At 43.2% G+C, this 21,419-nt stretch overlaps 1 protein-coding gene across 2 annotated transcripts in view; it reads right to left on the bottom strand.

Moving 5' to 3' along the window:
- LOC105011888 (CMP-N-acetylneuraminate-beta-1,4-galactoside alpha-2,3-sialyltransferase) overlaps positions 1 to 21,419 on the bottom strand; it is a 49,740-nt gene that overhangs the window by 20,679 nt on the left and 7,642 nt on the right. For both annotated transcript variants that reach the window (XM_010872326.3, XM_010872325.3), the window contains exons 3-8: positions 18,530 to 18,572; positions 17,047 to 17,139; positions 6,597 to 6,691; positions 2,211 to 2,274; positions 1,467 to 1,562; positions 929 to 1,115 (exon numbers count right to left, since the gene is read on the bottom strand). In XM_010872326.3, coding sequence (XP_010870628.1) covers positions 929 to 1,115; positions 1,467 to 1,562; positions 2,211 to 2,274; positions 6,597 to 6,691; positions 17,047 to 17,139; positions 18,530 to 18,572 — 578 coding nt within the window. The remainder of the gene's footprint in view (positions 1 to 928; positions 1,116 to 1,466; positions 1,563 to 2,210; positions 2,275 to 6,596; positions 6,692 to 17,046; positions 17,140 to 18,529; positions 18,573 to 21,419) is intronic.

Below are 21,419 nucleotides of genomic sequence, written 5' to 3'. Positions count from 1 at the left end.
ATCCTAAGGTATAATGTGTTCTGTGACAGGAGACAGGAGTCGAACATGGGACCTGTCGTTCCTTGGTCCGCGTCTCAAACCACTATGCTATTTAACAAGGGGTAGTTAGTCAGTCAGTCAGAGACATTCGCTCTTCTAGGTTGGCTCCACTTACGCGGGATTAAGTAATAGTAAAATGTATTCAATCAATCAAATGTAACAATAAAGCCCTTTTTTAAATCAGTAGTTGTCACAAAGTGCTTTTACAAAACACCCCGCCTGAAACCCCATCTTTTTATATCCTTTTCCATCTTTATTGTTACGCAGGTCTTTTGACAGTTCTTTTCTGCTCCCCATGGCTTAGTATCTAGCCTGCTCAGTGCATCCATGTGAGAGCTAACAAACTCATTGACTATTTATACACAGATACTGATTGCAATTTAAAAAGCCACAGGTGTGGGAAATTCACCCTTAATTGCCATTTTCACCTCTGTGTGTCACCTTGTGTGTCTGTAACAAGGCCAAACATTCAAGGGTATGTACACTTTTGATCAAGGCCATTTGGGTGATTTCTGTTATCATTATGATTTAAAAAGGAGCCAAACAAAAAGTGATAATAAATGGTTTCATATGATCACTATCCTTAAAAAAAAGATCAGTCATATTTTCCAAGTCAATGCCACAATTTCACATTTTATACCGGGGTATGCAAACGTATGAGCACAACTGTAATTTGGACAGTCATTTGAAAATGTGCTTAGTTTTGAAACAATTGCCTTTTGGACAATCAGTTCTGAGCCATGCAGCTGTTTGTGAAAATGACACTGAAGCATTAAAAAAATTGTACAATAGGCTAACTTTGTTGAACGGTGCTTGTTTGCTGGATGACCACAAGTCTGGCTTGCCTTGGCTTGTCTCAGAAGTGTGAACATTTTTAAATTGGCCTCACCAGCCTCCTTTTAAAGAGCATGGACCGCAGCCACTGGAAATCTGAAGGTTTGAATGCAGAGAGGACAAACAGCGAGTCCTTCTCGTAGAGTTCAGCCTTTTGAATGGCTCCCTCTGGGTAGGTGATACGCATGGTGGTCCGGCTGCCCACATCCTTCTCATAACCTCTCACTGGGGCCTCGTTCAACCTGCAACACACACAGGTCAACTGGCAGGAAGAGTCTACAACCACAGGGTTCTCACAATCACACAACCTGAGCTACTTCTCAACTTGCTTCTCAATTCCTTCCTTCCTTATTTCTTCAACTACAATATGTTTTGAGGAGGTTGGAGAGGGGGAACGGCAATGGTTCTTTTGAAGTGCATTTGAAAAGAATAGAGAGGAGAGAACGGAAGGAATCCTGGTGTTGATGAGCCTTAGATAAGTGTTTCTGAAACCTCTCCTGGGGACCTCCAGCCAATGTATTTGACAGGAGTCAGATTAAAGCTAAACAATTTCTATTAGGGGCAAGTGTTTCTAAGAAACTGTCTTAACTGACCTTACAATCACATCGTACTCGTCAATCCTCGCACCCATAGATCTGTTGGTCAGAATACCACCATTTCCCACAATGATACACTTCTTACAACTCAGGCTAAAACAGCAGGGGAAAAAACAGCAGAAAAAGAAAGTTCTGTAAGCTTTGTGAAGTAATGAAAACAGAAAGTACTGCATGGTGATTCATTTGATTCTGATATTATATAAAGTTGGGCTGTCCCTGTTGGGCACACTGACGGCCTTACGTAGTGGGGAATGTGACCCCTTTTTACTCAGAGATCTACATTCCAGGTGGAAAAATAAACACATTCCTAATTTCCTTAGTTGATGAAATCCGGTTGGCAGATCCTAGAGGTTCTGGAAAGAACCAAGCAATTTGGAGAGAACAATGGCCAAAAGTGAAATTATAAAACTACCTATACTGCCCAACACATGGCCTTGTGTGATTAATTCATTAATCTTTATGTAGGGAGTAAAATTACTCAGCAAAGTTTCCTGGATTGGTAGAACATATTTCAAGTCTGGTCCCAGATTTGTTTGTGCTGTCTTCCCAACTTCTAGGGTCCTTCGGGCTTTATCATTTTCTAAAGGAGTTGGCAAGACAGCAAAAATGGATGAGGGATCAGGATATACCTTTTCTGACCATTAACAGAGGTTTGTTTTCTAAACGTCCTTCAGAAACATGAGCGCTAGAAATTCCTGTTGAGGTAATAACGCTCTGAGGGATGCTGAAGGATGGACATACCAGTCAAGCTCCTCTCCAAGCCCATAGCTCTTTGTGGTCTTCAGAATAACATCCAGGATCCTTTCTGAGGAGATAAGAAAAAGAAAAAAAAGAACATCTTAGTACAAGATGCGTCATCCTCACCTCAACAAAGAGAGGAACACAGTGTAGTTACAAGGCCTGCTGGATCACCATGGATAGTAATAAAAGTCCCAGGGAATGGAGCCAGGCTTGAGGCTGGGTGGGCCGACGGAAGGAGAGTGGAAGGGATGAACAGAACACTTCTTCTGTCAGCCAGTCAATCACCTAAATGTCACAGTTTGGTGACCAGGCAGATAAGCCATGCTAGACCCCACACATATGTACATCCCTTGAAAACACTCATGGTCCACCCTATCATCTATACGCTGGTTAGAGCAGTGGTTCTTAATCTGGGTCCTGGGGAGCCAAAGAGGTGCACACTTTGTGAAAGACTGCACACCAGAGGCCTATAGGTCAACAATAGTGTACTATAAAACTTAATGATGAGATGAACTAAACTAAAGTGGGAACAACTTTGGCTCCCCAGGACCAAAATTGAGGACCACATGTATAGAGAGAATAGGGAGCAATTTGGGACACAGACACACTCTCCTGTATGACAAATACTTATGAACCACCTGATAAACAAGTGCAACAAAAACAGTAGAAAATAACACAGGGAAAGAGCTCTATTTAATAATTAACAAAATATATATATAAATAATAATATACCCAATATATTTTATTAGATATTTTCTCCAAAAACTAATGCCATTTTAAGATTTTATTTAAAAAATCAAACCAAACATCTGTGTTAACGTAATAAAAATCTCTATAGTTTCAGCATAAGAAACTTAAGCTTAAGTGTAGGACATTGGAAGAGGTATAAAAGAAATGGAAAAATCTAATGGCAAGAACCAGAAAAGAAGCAAATGCTCTGAAAATCTACTAGAGGCTGCAGATAGAGCTCATATATAATTTCAAACAGATTACGCCGGCTGAAGTATAACCTCTCAAAAGACTAACTGTCAGTATCCATATCTAGGGCTAACACCCAGCTGGTCCAGCATAGAGCGCATTCTACCAGACATAGACTTGACTACTGTTGCAACTGGCCCCTCATCTAAAATTAGAATCTAGCCTATTTGGAAGGGTTGCCACGAAGAAAGCCTTTGTTGAGAGCAACCAACAAATGTAAGCCCCTGGAATTTTCCAATCAGCATCGGCAATTGGCTTGGAAGCAGTTGCTACAATCAGATGAAACAAAAACAGAGCCTTTTGTTCAGGCCGGCCAGTGGTGGGTTTGGCAATTGGATTGGAAGCAGGTGCTACAATCAGATGAAACAAAAACAAAGCCTTTTGTTCAGGCTGGCCAGTGGTGGATTTGGTGTTGAAAGAAGGATCCATATGCAGAAAGAAACCTCCTACCTACGATCAATTATGGATATGGATATTTGATGTTATGGGGCTGGTTTGCTTCCACTGGTCCTGGGGTCTCATTAAGGGACACAAAAATAATACATTCAGGACAATCGAGGACCTGGATGCACCTGCCAGAAATCTCTTCGAGCAAGACTATGATCCCCCAAGACAATGTCAAAACCCAGAAAGAAATGGTTAATTGAGCAACAAATCTATATTTTTGCAAAGAACATCTCATTCTTCTAGAAGTGCAGACTGAAGGATCTCAAGTATCAAAAAATATGCTATATGGAGGAATGTTGTAAGATCCCTTTCAGTATGCTCTCATGTGTATCTCATAACAAATTATAGTAAAACGGTCTGTGCCATTATCCTTGCAAACCGAGGATGTACAAAGTACCAAAGAAATACACTGAAAATACATTAATAATTTGAAAAATATGCCATTTTGATTGTTTTCTTTGAACCATTGATGAAGTACAATGTTGCAACACCTCATTACCTGAGCTGTTTATACAGCCTTATTTTCTTCGCTGAATCAGGGGTGCCTTGTAAGTCACGGAATATTATAACGACCCTGAGTGATAATGTTAGGGGAATAAGAAATACACGTTAGAGGAAAGGCCCATTCACCATACTGACGCTGGCAGCAATCCTTGGACCTCAGGGAATAAGGTTGAATCAATATCAATGTCAGAATGCAGGCTTTCAACTAGGATACCTCTGGAGTTCTGCTATGTGGTCATTAAACCCAGAAGGCCAAAGTCTACCAATTAAGTACAACATTCCTCTGACAATTTATCTAAATGCCTTTAGGCACCCTGTGAAGGACAGCTCCCTAGGGCCAATCCTTTCTCTGGTCCCTAGTAGTAGTCTTTACAATGAGATATCTGACCCTGTCTTTACAAAACTACTCCATCTGATTATTCATGTAACCCTGAAGTACCACTATACAGTCACATTCTCTGGGCAATGCTCTACAACTGGTTATTTACCTAGCCAGTTATTATGGGAAGAAAAAAACTAAAAACTTCAATCGGGATGTTTTCGATGCAATTTACAAGGGCAAATACATTTGCCCTATAATTCAGGTGATCAGGATTAAACTAACTTTAATTAGGAAAACAATTGAGAGCTTGAATTGCAGGACCATTTGTCACAAGATGAAAGCCTAGTGCCTAGTAGTTGCGTGCACTTCGTGATTATTTACATTCAACTAAATTACCAGAGCATTAAATTGCCATTAGACACGTGGGAGTTGAACCCTCCGATGCAAGAGGTCATATAACATGACCCAAAGATAGCATTCTAGTAACATAAAGTTATATTATCAGCATACAATGTGGAATTAATGGAAATTAATACAAAGTTAAGAAAGTTGTCTATACAGCCCAAATCTCCACAGAAAAATGTAATAAAATACACTTCACTGTATAACAAAATCTAACCCAATCTAAAAAAGACCAATAACTGACCCTTGAACAAATGTCAGTGTTACAAAAAGATCCCTAAGAAACAGTGCACACCACTGGTAGAGATAGTCACCGCTGGGATTCCTTATCTGCAGCTATTGCAGGATTGATGGGAGGGTGAGATGGAGGGAGAAAGATGGAGGGAGAAATATGGAGGGAGAGACATGGGGAGGGAGAGAGATGGGAGAGATATGAGGGAGAGAGATAAGATGGAGAAAGATGAAGGGAGAGATATGGGGAGGGAGGTAGAAGGGTGAGAAATTGATGAAATTCAACACTACTGTTGTTTGCTCCTTGGGGTTTAAGGCCGGGTGTCTCTGTAAAGCACTTTGTGACAACTGCTGTTGTAAAAAGGGCTTTATAAATAAATTTGATTGATTGATTGATTGATGGAGAGGGATAGGAGGGTGAATGACGGGGAGGGAGAGATTTAATGGAGAGATGAGATAGAGAGATAGGGAGGGAGAGAGATGGGATAGAGAGATAGGGAGGGAGAGAGATGGGATAGAGATATAGGGAGGGAGAGAGACAGGAAGGGAGAGATGGGATAGAGAGATAGGGAGGGAGAGAGATGGGATAGAGAGATAGGGAGGGAGAGAGATGGGATAGAGAGATGGAATGGAGAGATGGGATAGAGAGATAGGGAGGGAGAGAGATGGGATAGAGAGATAGGGAGGGAGAGAGATGGGATAGAGAGATAGGGAGGGAGAGAGATGGGATAGAGAGATAGGGAGGGAGAGAGATGGGATAGAGAGATGGAATGGAGAGATGGGATAGAGAGATAGGGAGGGAGAGAGATGGGATAGAGAGATAGGGAGGGAGAGAGATGGGATAGAGATAGGGAGGGAGAGAGACAGGAAGGGAGAGATGGAATGGAGAGATGGGATAGAGAGATAGGGAGGGAGAGAGATGGGATAGAGAGATGGGATGAGAGAGATAGGATGAGAAAGATAGGGAGGGAGAGAGATGGGTTGAGAGAGAGATGGGATAGAGAGATGGGATGAGAGATAGGGAGGGAGAGAGATGGGAGGAGAGAGATGGGATGAGAGAGATAGGGAGGGAGACAGATGGGATAGAGAGATGGGATGAGAGAGATAGGGAGGGAGAGACATGTCTCTCAAGTGGCACAAGATTCCCTATGGATATTTAGAACATTTGACGGAAAGATCAGTTTTTGCGGAAAGATCAGTGGGTTGGATTTAAAGCTATGCTGCATTAGTATGTGCACACCAAAGACAGTGGCATTTTGTAATTTGTGTAAACTATCCTTTTAAGATGTTTTGGAAAGCCAGGCCAGGTTGATGCCTTGTTGTAAGCCTGGTCCTTACAGTGACGCTATGCCTCCTGAGTCACATGTTGCTAGGTGATAAGGCCAGTATTTTGACAAGGTGTTTTCTCCCTGATCTGAATACTGACCCAAAAAACAGACTTCATCCTCAACCTCTAGGTTGTACCTTGTTAAATAAACAATATGGTAAATGGAGGTCCTTACCTTGCATTCTTGTTCCAAAAGGTGGGAAGAAGTTACTGATCTTGGAGAATCTTCTATAATTCATATCGAGGAACATGGGGGCTGGTTTAGTGAACCTGGAGATAGAGACAGCCCAAGTTATGATGGCAGAGCAAAACTGGTTTGAATTAGCTGGCCATAAATAACCCCAGACGTCACCAGGACAGACAGACACCCATGTTGTGGTAAGTCAGAAGATGCCCTGATTAATGTGCTGCATTACAGGATTAGCAGGTTTGTGTTTCAGGTAGTCTATGGGCTGCCCCTTTCTTTATCAGCAATTACAGACCAGGGAGGATGGTTGAATGGGATAACAGTGGGAAAACCAACTTCAAGGCATTATGCTTCAATGGGAATCTCCATTTTTTTAGGCATTGATTATAAGGCAAGTTAAAGCACCATTACAGTACTTTGTTTTGACAAACAAACCTTTTAACTATCGTGAAGGTTAAAAAAAACTGTATCGTAAAACACAATTTGTGTGGCCATAGTAGCAAGTGACAAGTCCGTCTGTGAATGACTATCAATATCATCTTGAGACCACCCAAACCTACTGAATTTGAAAACATTTGAATCTTGGTAGCCTTCCATTGCGATTGTCATGCAGATGCATCTGATGCCGGTGAACTGGGCGAGATAAAGACCTTTTACAGATTCCAGACAGCGTTGCATCACCTTGGTATTCACCCGCAGAGGGAAAGCCAACAGTTTATCCGAAGGGCAGAACACATGCTAGGAAATGCCCTAACATGTATGCCTGGGAAAATAAACTCTGCATGACCTCAGGGTAGATTTGAAAGTCCTCGACATGCCACTTGAGAAGTGAGATGGATGCTAGTCTGATATGTCACATACAGGAGAGTTCATCACTCTAGCACAGCAGAGGCAGTACAGTAGGCTAAAGTAACTGCTGTAACACTCCTGCATGTCACTGACACTCACTCCATATTAACAAACATGGAAAGGCAGATGCCATTTCAGGGGCCATGTTCAACAGTTCATGAAAATGCAGATGACAATAAACTACTTTCGGGTGGTTTTAGTGTCTCAACTAACTGTAATGACACAATGAAGTAGATTCAGTTTGCCAAATAACATTTGGAATATATGCTCTGGTCCATTTAGTGCTTACACATGTCTACCCTTATTAGGGCTCAGATGGAAAGTGACCACATACAGCTAGACTGAGGCCTCCAACTGTGTATGTCTGTGTACGTATTAACCTGGTTGTGAGACCCAGATTATAAAAAATAATGTAAATTTTTATCAGAATCTATCAATAATTATGTCATTGTATGAGCCAACTTTTAGATAGTAATTATAAACTCTGGATCTAGATCAAGACTCTGATCAACTCATGTCTGTCTCCCTGCCGATGCCAACACTCGTAATTACATGTTGTTCTGAGGAATAACACACTTTCAGAATGCTAGTCACTGGGACCTGCATTAAAAATGCATCTAGAACTGCAGCATGAAGAATTCGCCATCAATAAGAACAAGGCATCATTGTTCGCCACTTTTGCTGTTTTAGTACTAGCTTAACCATTGATCTCAATCAGTTTCATTGGGCTACAAAGCAGCTTGGCAAAACAAGTATATTTTCCCTATGTACGTAGAAACATGCAAGCATAAGTGTTCATGGATTTATTACATCTATGCTTGTGATAATCTACATTTGAAAATACCTTCTATAAACAACAATACAAATAATTCAACCAAGCTCTGTCACAATACACTATGTATTACAGAACAAAATTGAATAGCATAATATCAAAGTAAAACTAAAACCATCACTCAACGGCTGAATTTGATAATAGGCTAGTAATCATTTAATCTCAGGTTCCTGGGAACATGCATTTAAATTGTGCCAGGTAGTGTGTTTGAGTGGGTAGGTAAATTATTATGAAAACAGAAAGTATAACCTCGACCTGGCCTTTAAGTTACAGCCTTTAGATGCAGAGACAACTGAGCTACACACAGCTTAGAAAGCATATTTTCTATATATAACTATGCAAACACACATGTTAATGGATTTCCCACATCTCTGTATGAGCCAATCAACTTAATCTACATAAAAATGCCAGTACTCAACACCACGACACAAGATTCACAAGTTTTGTCAAAATATGCTTAGTAGAGCCAGAGGAATCTTCACCATATTTCATCAGAGGGGGAAAATTTGCCAGAACAAAAAATGAATTAGCTAGAACAAATGATGAATTAGCCAGAACAAATGATGAATTAGCTAGAACAAATGATGAATTAGCCAGAACAAATGATGAATTAGCCAGAATTTTTTTTTTACCATGAACCAGAACAAATGAACAATTAGCCATAATTATGAATTAGCCAGAACAAATGATGATAAATTCATGTTAGCCCAATGACTCCCATTGTTCATTTGGAACACTTATACATTTAAAAATATTGTTTGTACTAGATTTTTTCCATTGATTCATCCATGAGTGATTACAGAGGTCTTTAACATGATGAACTCACATAAAGTAGATTTGTATTTACACCATTTAGCAAATGCTCTTATCTAGAGAAACGTACTGCAATTATAGCATACATTTTCATACTTTTTAATAGTTGTTGTCATTGTTGGATAATCATTTCTAATTTAGCAAAATAAATTCTGTAGCTACAGCATACATTTTTTATTCGTTTTTATTCCCTTAAGTGGAGATTATTTTTAAATTGATCATTCTCAAGTTAACAAAACAATGCACATTTTAATGTCCAATTGCTAGGGTAAGCTTCTTTAACCTAGACAGCCCCTCCAGTCCTTTTCATGTGTAATATCACATAATGAACAGCTAATAATCTGTGATCTGGCAGGAAATAACAGACAGATAGATAGCGAATGCTGAAATGCAGGTTGACAATTAACAATCACGATGCTGTGCAGAGTGGCCTTTATGAATGACACAGATATACAGAGTGACCGTCAACTTGAACTTCTTCCATTTTCTAATAATTGCGCCAACAGTTGTTGCCCCTCACCACAACCCGATCCCTGGACACGGAAACTAGCTCTAGGGATGTGGAATGTCACCTCGCTGGCGGGGAAGGAGCCTGAGATCGTGTGTGAGGTTGAGAGGTTCCGACTAGAGGTAGTCGGGATCACCTCTACGCTTGGGCTCTGGAACCACACTCCTTGAGAGAGGATGGACTCTTCACCACTCTGGAGTTGCCCATGGTGAGAGGCGGCGGGCTGGTGTGGGTTTGCTTATAGCTCCCCAGCTCTACCGCCATGTGTTGGAGTTTACCCCGGTGAACGAGAGGGTCGTTTCCCTGCGCCTACGGGTCGGGGATAGGTCTCTCACTGTTGTTTGTGCCTACGGGCCGAACGGCAGTGCAGAGTACCCGACCTTCTTGGAGTCTCTTGGAGGGGTGCTGGAAAGTGCTCCGACTGGGGACTCTATCGTTCTACTGGGGGACTTCAACGCCCACGTGGGCAACGACAGTGACACCTGGAGGGGCGTGATTGGGAGGAACGGCCCCTGTGATCTGAACCCGAGCGGTGTTCAGTTATTGGACTTCTGTGCTAGTCACAGTTTGTCCATAACGAACACCAGGTTCAAGCATAAGGGTGTCCATCAGTGCACGTGGCACCAGGACACCCTAGGCCGCAGGTCGATGATCGACTTTGTTGTCGTTTCATCTGACCTGCGGCCACATGTCTTGGACACTCGGGTGAAGAGAGGGGCGGAGCTGTCAACTGATCACCACCTGGTTGTGAGTTGGATCCGGTGGCGGGGGAGGAAGCTGGACAGACTCGGCAGGCCCAAGCGTACTGTAAGGGTCTGCTGGGAACGTCTGGCCGAGTCTCCTGTCAGAGAGATCTTTAACTCCCACCTCCGGCAGAGCTTTGACTGGATCCCGAGGGAGGCTGGAGATATTGAGTCCGAGTGGACCATGTTCTCCACCGCCATTGTCGAAGCGGCCGCTCGGAGCTGTGGCCTAAGGTCTCCGGTGCCTGTCGAGGCGGCAGTCCCCGAACCCGGTGGTGGACACCGGAAGTAAGGGATGCTGTCAAGCTGAAGAAGGAGTCCTATCAGGCCTGGTTGGCTTGTGGGACTCCTGAGGCAGCTGACGGGTACCGACAGGCCAAGCGGACTACAGCCCGGGTGGTTGTGGAGGCAAAAACTCGACCTGGGAGGAGTTCGGTGAGGCCATGGAGAAGGACTATCGGCTGGCCTCGAAGAGATTCTGGCAAACCATCCGGCGCCTCAGGAGAGGGAAACAGTGCCTTACCAACGCTGTTTACAGTAGAGGTGGGCAGCTGTTGACCTCAACTAGGGATGTCGTCGGGCGGTGGAAGGAGTACATCGAGGATCTCCTCAATCCCGCTGTCACGTCATCCATTGAGGAAGCAGAGGATGAGGGCTCAGAGGTGGACTCGTCCATCACCCGGGCTGAAGTCACCAAGGTGGTTAAGAAACTCCTCGGTGGCAAGGCACCGGGGGTGGATGAGATCCGCCCTGAGTACCTCAAGTCTCTGGATGTTGTGGGGCTGTCTTGGTTGACACGCCTGTGCAACATCGTGTGGCAGTCGGGGACAGTGCCTCTGGGATGGGAGACCGGGGTGGTGGTCCCTCTTTTTAAGAAGGGGGACCGCAGGGTGTGTTCCAACTATAGGGGGATCACACTTCTCAGCCTCCCCGGGAAAGTCTATGCCAGGGTTCTGGAGAGGAGAAGACGGCCGATAGTAGAACCTCGGATTCAGGAGGAACAGTGTGGTTTTCGTCCAGGCCGTGGAACACTGGACCAGCTCTGTACCCTCTACAGGGTGATGGAGGGTTCATGGGAGTTTGCCTAACCAGTCCACATGTGTTTTGTGGATTTGGAGAAGGCATTCGACTGTGTCCCTCGCGGCATCCTGTGGAGAGTGCTTTGGGAATATGGGGTCCTGGGTCCTTTGCTAAGGGCTGTCAGGTCCCTGTACGACCGAAGCAGGAGCTTGGTCCGCATTGCCGGCAGTAAGTCAGACTTGTTCCCGGTGCATGTTGGACTCTGGCAGGGCTGCCCTTTGTCACCGGTTCTGTTCGTAATTTTTATGGACAGAATTTCTAGGCGCAGCCAGGGGCCGGAGGGTGTCAGGTTTGGGGACCACACGATTTCGTCTCTGCTCTTTGCGGATTATGTTGTCGTGTTGGCCCCTTCAAGCCAGGACCTTCAGCATGCACTTGGATGGTTTGCAGCCGAGTGTGAAGCGGTCGGGATGAAAATCAGTACCTCCAAATCCGAGGCCATGGTCCTCAGTCGGAAAAGAGTGGCTTGCCCACTTCAGGTTGGTGGAGAGTGCCTGCCTCAAGTGGAGGAGTTTAAGTATCTAGGGGTCCTGTTCACGAGTGAAGGAAGATGAAACGGGAGATTGACAGACGGATCGGTGCAGCTTCTGCAGTAATGCGATCGATGTATCGGTCTGTCGTGGTGAAGAAAGTTTTTGATTTACCAGTCAATCTACGTTCCTACTCTCACCTATGGTCATGAGCTTTGGGTCATGACCGAAAGGACAAGATCCCGGATACAGGCGGCCGAAATGAGCTTTCTCCGCAGGGTGGCTGGGCGATCCCTTAGAGATAGGGTGAGAAGCTCGGTCACCCGGGAGGAGCTCAGAGTAGAGCCGCTGCTCCTCCACATCGAGAGGGGTCAGCTGAGGTGGCTTGGGCATCTGTTTCGGATGCCTCCGGAACGCCTTCCCGGGAAGGTGTTCCGGTCCCGTCCCACCGGGAGGAGACCCCGGGGAAGACCTAGGACACGCTGGAGGGACTATGTCTCCCGGCTGGCCTGGGAACGCCTCAGTGTCCCCCCGGAAGAGCTGGAGGAAGTGTCTGGGGAGAGGGAAGTCTGGGCATCCCTGCTTAGACTGCTGCCCCTGCGACCCAGCCCCGGATAAGCGGTATATGATGGTATGGTATGGTGCACACTTATGCAACCAGATTTTAATTTTTTCCCACTCAAAGATTTCAGTTTGTTTTTCAATTGAGTTGTTCACCTTATAGGTCACATTAAAGGTGGAAAAAGTTCTGACATGATTTTTATTTGTCTCATTCTTTTACAACCCAAGAACCTGGCATTTGAACAGGGGTGTGTAGACTTTTTATATCCACTGTATTTGCATCTTAGGCAGAGTCACAACTTTTTGGAAACAGGGTTGTACATCCGAATCATGCCTCAAAACAAATTGTGCTTATTGTGCCATAATTTCACAAATTAGCTGCAGTTGAAAAGATATATATACACAGTGGGGAGAACAAGTATTTGATACACTGCCAATTTTGCAGGTTTTCCTACTTACAAAGCATGTAAAGGTCTGTAAGTTCTATCATAGGTATACTTCAACTGTGAGAGATGGAATCTAAAACAAAAATCCAGAGAATCACATTGTATGATTTTTTTAATAACTAATTTGCATTTTATTGCATGACATAAGTATTTGATCACCTACCAACCAGTAAGAATTTCGGCTTTTACAGACCTGTTAGTTTTTCTTTAAGTAGCCCTCCTGTTCCCCACTCATTACCTGTATTAACTGCACCTGTTTGAACTCGTTACCTGTATAAAAGACACTTGTCCACACAATCAAACAGACTCCAACCTCTCCACAATGGCCAAGACCAGAGAGCTGTGTAAGAAAATCAGGGATAAAATTGTAGACCTGCACAAGGCTAGGATGAGCTACAGGACAATAGGCAAGCAGCTTGGTCAGAAGGCAACAACTGTTGCAATTATTAGAAAATGGAAGAAGTTCAAGATGACGGTCAATCTCCCTCAGTCTGGGGCTCCATGCAAGATCTCACCTCTTGGGGGATCAATGATCATGAGGAAGGTGAGGGATCAGCCCAGAACTACATGGCAGGACCTGAAGAGAGCTGGGACCACAGTCTCAAAGAAAACCATTAGTAACACACTACGCCGTCATGGATTAAAATCCAGCAGCGCACGCAAGGTCCCCCTGCTCAAGCCAACGCATGTCCAGGCCTGACTGAAGTTTGCCAATGACCATCTGGATGATCCAGAGGAGGAATGGGAGAAGGCCATGTGGTCTGATGAGACAAAAATAGAGCTTTTTGGTCTAAACTCCACTCGCCATGTTTCAAGGAAGAAGGATGAGTACAATCCCAAGAACACCAGCCCAACCGTGAAGCATGGAAGTGGAAACATCGTTCTTTGGGGACAGTTTTTTGCAAAGGGGACAGGACGACTGCACAGTATTGAGGGGAGGATGGATGGGGCCATGTATCGCAAGATCTTGGCCAACAACCTCCTTCCCTCAGTAAGAGCATTGAAGATGGGTCGTGGCTGGGTCTTCCAGCATGACAACGACCCGAAACACACAGCCAGGGCAACTAAGGTGTGGCTCCGTAAGAAGCATCTTAAGGTCCTGGAGTGGCCTAACCAGTCTCCAGACTTGGACCCAATTGAAAATCTTTGGAGGGAGCTGAAAGTTTGTATTGCCCAGCGACAGCCCTGAAACCTGAAGGATCTGTATGGAGGAGTGGGTCAAAATCCCTGCTGCAGTTTGTGCAAACCTTGTCAAGAACTACAGGAAATGTATGATCTCTGTAATTGCAAACAAAGGTTTCTGTACCAAATCCTAAGTTCTGCTTTTCTAATGTATCAAATACTTATGTAATGCAATAAAATGCTAATTAATTATTAAAAAATCATACAATGTGATTTTCTGGATTTTTGTTTTAGATTCCGTCACTCACAGTTGAAGAGTACCTATGATACAATTTACAGACTTCTACATGCTTTGTAAGTAGGAACACCAGCTAAATTGGCAGTGTATCAAATACTTGTTCTCCCCACTGTAATTGATCATGTGATGGAAGTGAGTTAGCCCAGAGGAACATAACATGATGCCAAGACATTGTATGTACATTGCTGTGCAGTCAACCAATAAAGGGTTAAACTAATACGATGCAATTTATTTCTGTCAGCATCTCAGGATGTTCAAAGCAGTGTTATTTTACTGATCCCATTCTCATATCCCTCCCTCTCTCCATCCATTAATGACCACTTTTCTTAGCAAGCCCTGGTGGGAGTTGCGTGTCTTTGGGTGCTTAACAAGACTAGATAAGTGGACGGGGCCATTGGCTCTCTCACGCACTGGGAGGGCTGCAAAGCATAAAAGGTAAAAAATTGATTTCTTTCTGCCATAGGAATGGGTACCAACTCTCATTGAGAGACTGGCTGATGCATAACATAACTGGCTGATGCATTTCTTAGGCCCTAAGAAAACAACATACACAGGTGAAGGGCTTTGATGCTGTGGAGACGTATCTAGTATTAAATAATTGAGGAAGGGAAATGGGATCTTTCATCTGTCACGCCACTCTGAACTCAGCGGAGATTTCCACATGGCAGGACTAGCGTCCATGATGGCACAGGGTGAGTAAGTAAACTCAATTGTATAAGAAGACGACATAACTACATCATGTAGAAAATAGAATAGACAAGAACGCAAATGAGAACAGGATTGATACCATTCAGTGACCAAATTATTCAGTAGAGAACGGTTCAACAACACTACACCAAGACAGTTAATTCCATGAATGACATTGTCCTTTTAATAAAGACCAGAACCAAAGCAATCAAATAAAGTTCAGGACAGTGATAACTTATTGAGTCATTTGACATTTGTAATAGACAATGATGTGTAAATTAGAATGGTCTGGCATTAGTAATGGATGATCCAATACGAACATGTGTTTCCATAGTATTGTAGGTAGGGGAATATCAGTGACCTTTCACCACACCGTGTCCAACCTCAATTAGTCTGTCCTTGATTTCTTGTGGAGTCTCTAGCTTCTTTCTCAAAACTCACAGGAGAACATCTGAGGTACTTCCCCTCAGACCGTCTTCCAGAAGGTAATGGAAAGAGACAAAGAGACATATGAAGGTAGACATCCCCACTAAGGTCACTGAGGCATTGAGGGTGCTTTGACACATGGCCTCTGAGCTGCCTAAGGAGAGGACCATTAGAGATTTGGTCAACTATGAATCCCTATCTCTCTAGCTGGGGAGGGATGGAGACATTGGGTTGATTAGTCACTTCAGGACAGAGAAAGTGACACATGCTCTCAAAGAGGGACTTTTCTACAGCATCTGAGAAGGACCTGGTAATAATCTGTCCATTTATTCTGATCATGCCAAGACTTAGTAAAGTGACATATACACCAATCGGCCATAACATTATGACCACCTGCCTAATATTGTGTGGGTCACACTTTTGCCACTAAAACAGCCTTGACCCATCGAAGCATGGACTCCACTAGACCTCTGTGCTGTGGTATCTGGCACCAAGACATTAGCAGCAGATCCTTTAAGTCATGTAAGTGGCGAGATGGGGCTTCCATGGATCTGACCTGTCTGTCTGGCACATCCCACACATGCTCGAAGAAACTGAGATCTGGAGAATTTGGAGGCCAAGTCAACACCTTGAACTTGTTGTTGTGTTCTTCAAACCATTCCTGAACCATTTTTTTGCTTTGTGGCAGGGTGCATTATCCTGGCCAATGCCATCAGGGAATACCGTTGCCATGAAAGGGTGTACATGTTCTACAATAATGTTTAGGTAGGTGGTATGTCTCAAAGTAACATCCACATGAAAGGCAGGACCCAAGATTTCCCAGCAGAACATTGGCCAAAGCATCACACTGCCTCCGCCAGCTTGCCTCCTTCCCATAGTGCATCCTGGTGCCATGTGTTCTCCAGGTAAGCAACGCAATGTGATTTATCAGACCAGGCCACCTTCTTCCATTGCTTCGTGGTCCAGTTCTGATACTCATGTGCCCATTGTAGGTGCTTTTGGCAGTAGATAAGAAATGTGTGCTATAGTAGCTCGTCTGTTGGATCAGAACACACAGGTCAGCCTTCGCTTCACCTGTGCATCAATGAGCCTTGGCCGCCCATGACCAGTTTACCGCTTTTACTTCCTTGGACCACTTTTGATAGATACTGACCACTGCAGACCGGGAACAACCCACAAGGGAGATACTGAGACCCAGTCATCTAGCCATTACAATTTGGCCTTTGTCAAAGTCGCTCAGATCCTTATGCTTGCCCATATTTCTTGCTTCTAACACATCAACTTTGAGGACATAATGTTCACTTGCTGCCTTATATATCCCACCCACTGACAGGTGCCATGATAACAAGATTATCAGTGTTATTCATTGGACATAATGTTATGGCTGATCGGTGTATAGTATAACAAAGCAGGACCAAGGGTTAGAAATAACAGAATGTCAAGAGAAGGATGGCTGTAGTCAGTGAGGTGAGTGCCTTGCCAAAGTGCCACCCTCATCCTAAATATTAGAATAAGAACACCAAAATAGGAGAAAAATATATTATTATCAGGCCAAGCTGAAGAAACGTGTGAAAAACCATGAACATAAAAAGGTTTGGCTCACTTTGGATAGATGGCGGACATCTTTGCAGCGGCATAGCTTGGCTTGCAGACTCCCTTGCTGAGATTGCCATACTTGTACATCAGCTCCAAAGGCCTGTAGTACAAGACAGGGAGGTCAGCGACAAAGTCACAAAAGAAGATCACAAACGCCTTGCAGAACAACCAGGAGAACACTGCTTAACTGTACAGTAACTGTAATAACCAACGACCCCGATTTAACCTTTGAATACCAAATTATTAGAATCCAAAGAACACACATTGATAAATATTATGAAAGCCGACAAATACAAAGATCTAACTGGGTTCCCAAATTAGCCTTTATGTTTGAGAGCATGACACATCCCCTTAAAAAGGAGAGCTCCATACACCCTGAAAACGTTTTTGACAGTAACAGCTGGGGGACATTAATGTTAATATTAACAGGGCTAATTGGTGAGAATTCAGTAACAAGTCTTTCAATGAAATGGGAGTGAGGCTTTCTCTAACACATTGTTTATTTTACGTTAACTCTCACCCCCACCCATTGAATCAGCAAAACACAAATTAAACCTGGTAAACAGACTCATGTAAATATGTATCTAGACAGTGTGTGTGAACCTGTTGATTGTGGAATGTCTGCAGGTGGAAGGAGTCCTTCACATATCATTAATCTGCATGCCAAATTGTGCCCTATTGCCTGCATAGTGCACTACTTCTGACCAGAGCATGGTCACTGGGGATGCAAACCAGGATATTCAATTATACCTTTGTTTCCAGCGAGCCAAAGTGGCCCCTAAACTCATTAGGGCTTAGGTTACTCGGCTCAGTGTATCTGAAGATGTCAAACAGTTACATCCAGGTGGGCCTGGTCATTGTTGAAGGTAGCAGTGACTCTTAAGAAAACTGATTGACCTCACATGGGCGTTCCAAATGGCCCTTCCCTGGTCTAAAGTAGTGCACTATGAAGGGAGTAAGGTGCCATTTGGGAAGCAGCCCAGGGGCCAGGCTCATATCCTGAAGCCCACACACATTGATATTGAGACCAGCAGCTACAACCTCATCGTTAATAACCTGCTCAGCTCATGGCCCAGTCCAATGAAAAGAGGCCCTTGGATGTGCAGCCAGATAAACCAACTGGGAAAGCTAGGGCACAGCATCATGGCACTGTAGTGGGTATAATAGTCATCTCTTTCACTTCGTTGTGTCTACATGTTCAATACATTCATTGGATACTTTTAATAATTCCACCCGCAGCCATGCTGATATGTATGTCTAACTAATGGATTAAATCATAAATTAACACTCACTGCGGCTAACGAAAAAAATAAGTAACAGTGAAATGACTTTATTTCCTTGCAATAAGACAAAGCAATGCCATGGTCTGAGTTTGATAAGGCCAACAAAAAACACACAGATGAAGGTCGTGTAGCCAAAACACAGAGCTAGGTAAAAGGGTAAAGCACAACACTTTAGAGAATTAGAGAATGGATTAAGGGAATACTTACAGATTACCATCCAGATTCAGCAAGAATCCCTGTTTGTCATACACTAAATAAATATATAGATAGAGATTGAGATGACAGATATAGATAGAGCAAAAGAGAAAGAGAAAGTATTATGTTGATTATGAAAGAATAAGGAAAAAACGAAACACTGCAAAACAAAACAACGTGTGCATAAATCAATGGTTAAATTTTTCTATTTGATATTATTTGTACAGAGATAATGGATCACCCATAGGTATGAATGTTCTATAGGTACCATGATGCTGAAAGAAACAACTACAATCTCTGAAGTGGAAGGCAATAAGGAGAAAACAACATTTTGTTGAAGCGAATCCAGGCAGCCTAGGTCAGAGCAAACGTCATAGATCATGAGTCAGTAGTTCTTCCTACAGTACATGAACACATTTTAATTATCAGGAAAACATGTCTGCCTGCAATCATTATCTCACGTTCATCATATCAGGGGTCACTGATTGTCCTTTAAACTGGTGATGACGGTTTCCTCTCTGCCCTTTAGACACAGCCCTGATCCATGACTTCATGTCTTCATGGGAGTGGAACAGGAGGACAGGACCCGAGGAAATTATATCTGCTCTTCTCAATGGTCTGGCTGGCAGCAGGAATACTGCTAGCCAAAATGTGTCCAGATAAATTACATGGCTTAGTTTAACTAATTCACTATGGTCGGGATAACCTGAATTCAAATACAGCTTCCATCATTCACAATACAAAGTTTAAAACTGGAAAGATTCTAGTTTTGAACCAAACATGTGAGGTAATCAGAGGGGTTGGTGATGCTTTTATTTAACAGAAAGAGAGAGGGAGAGAGAAAGAGAGGGAGAGAAAGAGAGAGAGAAGTCCTCTAGTGAGTTGGATGAGGGGCATATGGGATTGGGAGTTTTGCTGCGAAGCTAGCTGGTTGAGGAACAGGAAAACTGCTTGTTGTTAACCAATTAGATATACTTGAGATTCCAGGGCCTTGAAGTCATTAAAATATTACATACACAGTTGTACATACCCAGTTAAAAGGGAAGAACTTAATGACATGGTATCGAGGTAATAGCGTATGTACAAACCTGATTCCAAAAACGTTGGGACAATGTACAAATTCTGAGTAAAAAATAATTTACAAATCTCATAAACGTATATTTAATTCACAATAGAATATAGATAACATATCGAATGTTGAAAGTGAGACATTTTGTAATGTCATGCCAAATATTGGCTCATTATGGATTTCATGAGAGCTACACATTCCAAAAAAGTTGGGACAGGTAGCAATAAGAGGCCGGAAAAGTTAAATGTATATATAAGGAACAGCTGGAGGACCAATTTGCAACTTATTATGTCAATTGGCAACATGATTGGGTATAAAAAGAGCCTCTCAGAGTGGCAGTGTCTCTCAGAAGTCAAGATGGGCAGAGGATCACCAATTCCCCCAATGCTGCAGCGAAAGATAGTGGAGCAATATCAGAAAGGAGTTTCTCAGAGAAAAATTGCAAAGAGTTTGAAGTTATCATCATCTACAGTGCATAATATCATCCAAAGATTCAGAGAATCTGGAACAATCTCTGTGCGTAAGGGTCAAGGCCGGACAACCATCCTGGATCCCTGTGATCTTCAGGCCCTTAGATGGCACTGCATCACGTACAGGAATGATACTGTAATGGAAATCACAACATGGGCTCAGGAATACTTCCAGAAAACATTGTCGGTGAACACAATCCACTGTGCCATTCGCCGTTGCCGGCTAAAACTCTGTAGGTCAAAAAAGAAGCCGTATCTAAACAGGATCCAGAAGCGCAGGCGTTTTCTCTGGGCCAAGGATCATTTAAAATGGACTGTGGCAAAGTGGAAGTGTTCTGTGGTCAGACTAATCAAAATTTGAAGTTCATTTTGGAAAACTGGGACGCCATGTTATCCGGACTTAAGAGGACAAGGACAACCCAAATTGTTATCAGCGCTCAGTTCAGAAGCCTGCATCTCTGATGGTATGGGGTTGCATGAGTGCGTGTGGCATGGGCAGCCTACACATCTGGAAAGGCACCATCAATGCTGACAGTTATATCCAAGTTCTAGAACAACATATGCTCCCATCCAGACGTTGTCTCTTTCAGGGAAGACCTTGCATTTTCCAACATGACAATGCCAGACCACATACTTCATCAATTACAATGTCATGGCTGCATAGAAGAAGGATCCGGGTACTGAAATGGCCAGCCTGCAGTCCAGATCTTTCACCCATAGAAAACATTTGGCGCATCATAAAGAGGACGGTGCGACAAAGAAGACCTAAAACAGTTGAGCAACTAGAAGCCTGTATTGGACAGGAATGGGACAACATTCCTATTCATAAACCTGAGCAACTTGTCTCCTCAGTCCCCAGACATTTGCAGTCTGTTATAAAAAGAAGAGGGGATGCCACACAGTGGCAAACATGGCCTTGTCCCAACTTTTTTGAGATGTGTTGATGCCATGAAATTTAAAATCAACTTATTTTCCCATTAAAGTGATACATTTGCTCAGTTTAAACATTTGATATGTCATCTATGTTGTATTCTGAATAGAATATTGAAATTGAAACTTCCACATCATTGCATTCTGTTTTTATTCACAATTGTACAGTGTCCCAACTTTTCTGGAATCGGGTTTGTACAAAATAAATGAAAATATTTATGTAAATGAGGGATGCTAAAGTGTTTTCTTTTGTCAGATAAAGGCACATAGAAAGAACATAACTATTTTGTCAATACAAATGCACTGTACATCAGCACACATTTCCACATTGTCAGTGTGCCAACAATTCACAATGTTGGGAGGTGACTACTATAAGTATAGTAGATGAAATAACATAGCAAATATCTGACAATACACTATTTTTAGCAGTTAT

This window comes from Esox lucius, chromosome 8 (assembly GCF_011004845.1).
Source record: "Esox lucius isolate fEsoLuc1 chromosome 8, fEsoLuc1.pri, whole genome shotgun sequence".
Lineage (NCBI taxonomy): Eukaryota > Metazoa > Chordata > Actinopteri > Esociformes > Esocidae > Esox > Esox lucius.
This window is presented reverse-complemented; position numbering and strand designations above follow the sequence as displayed.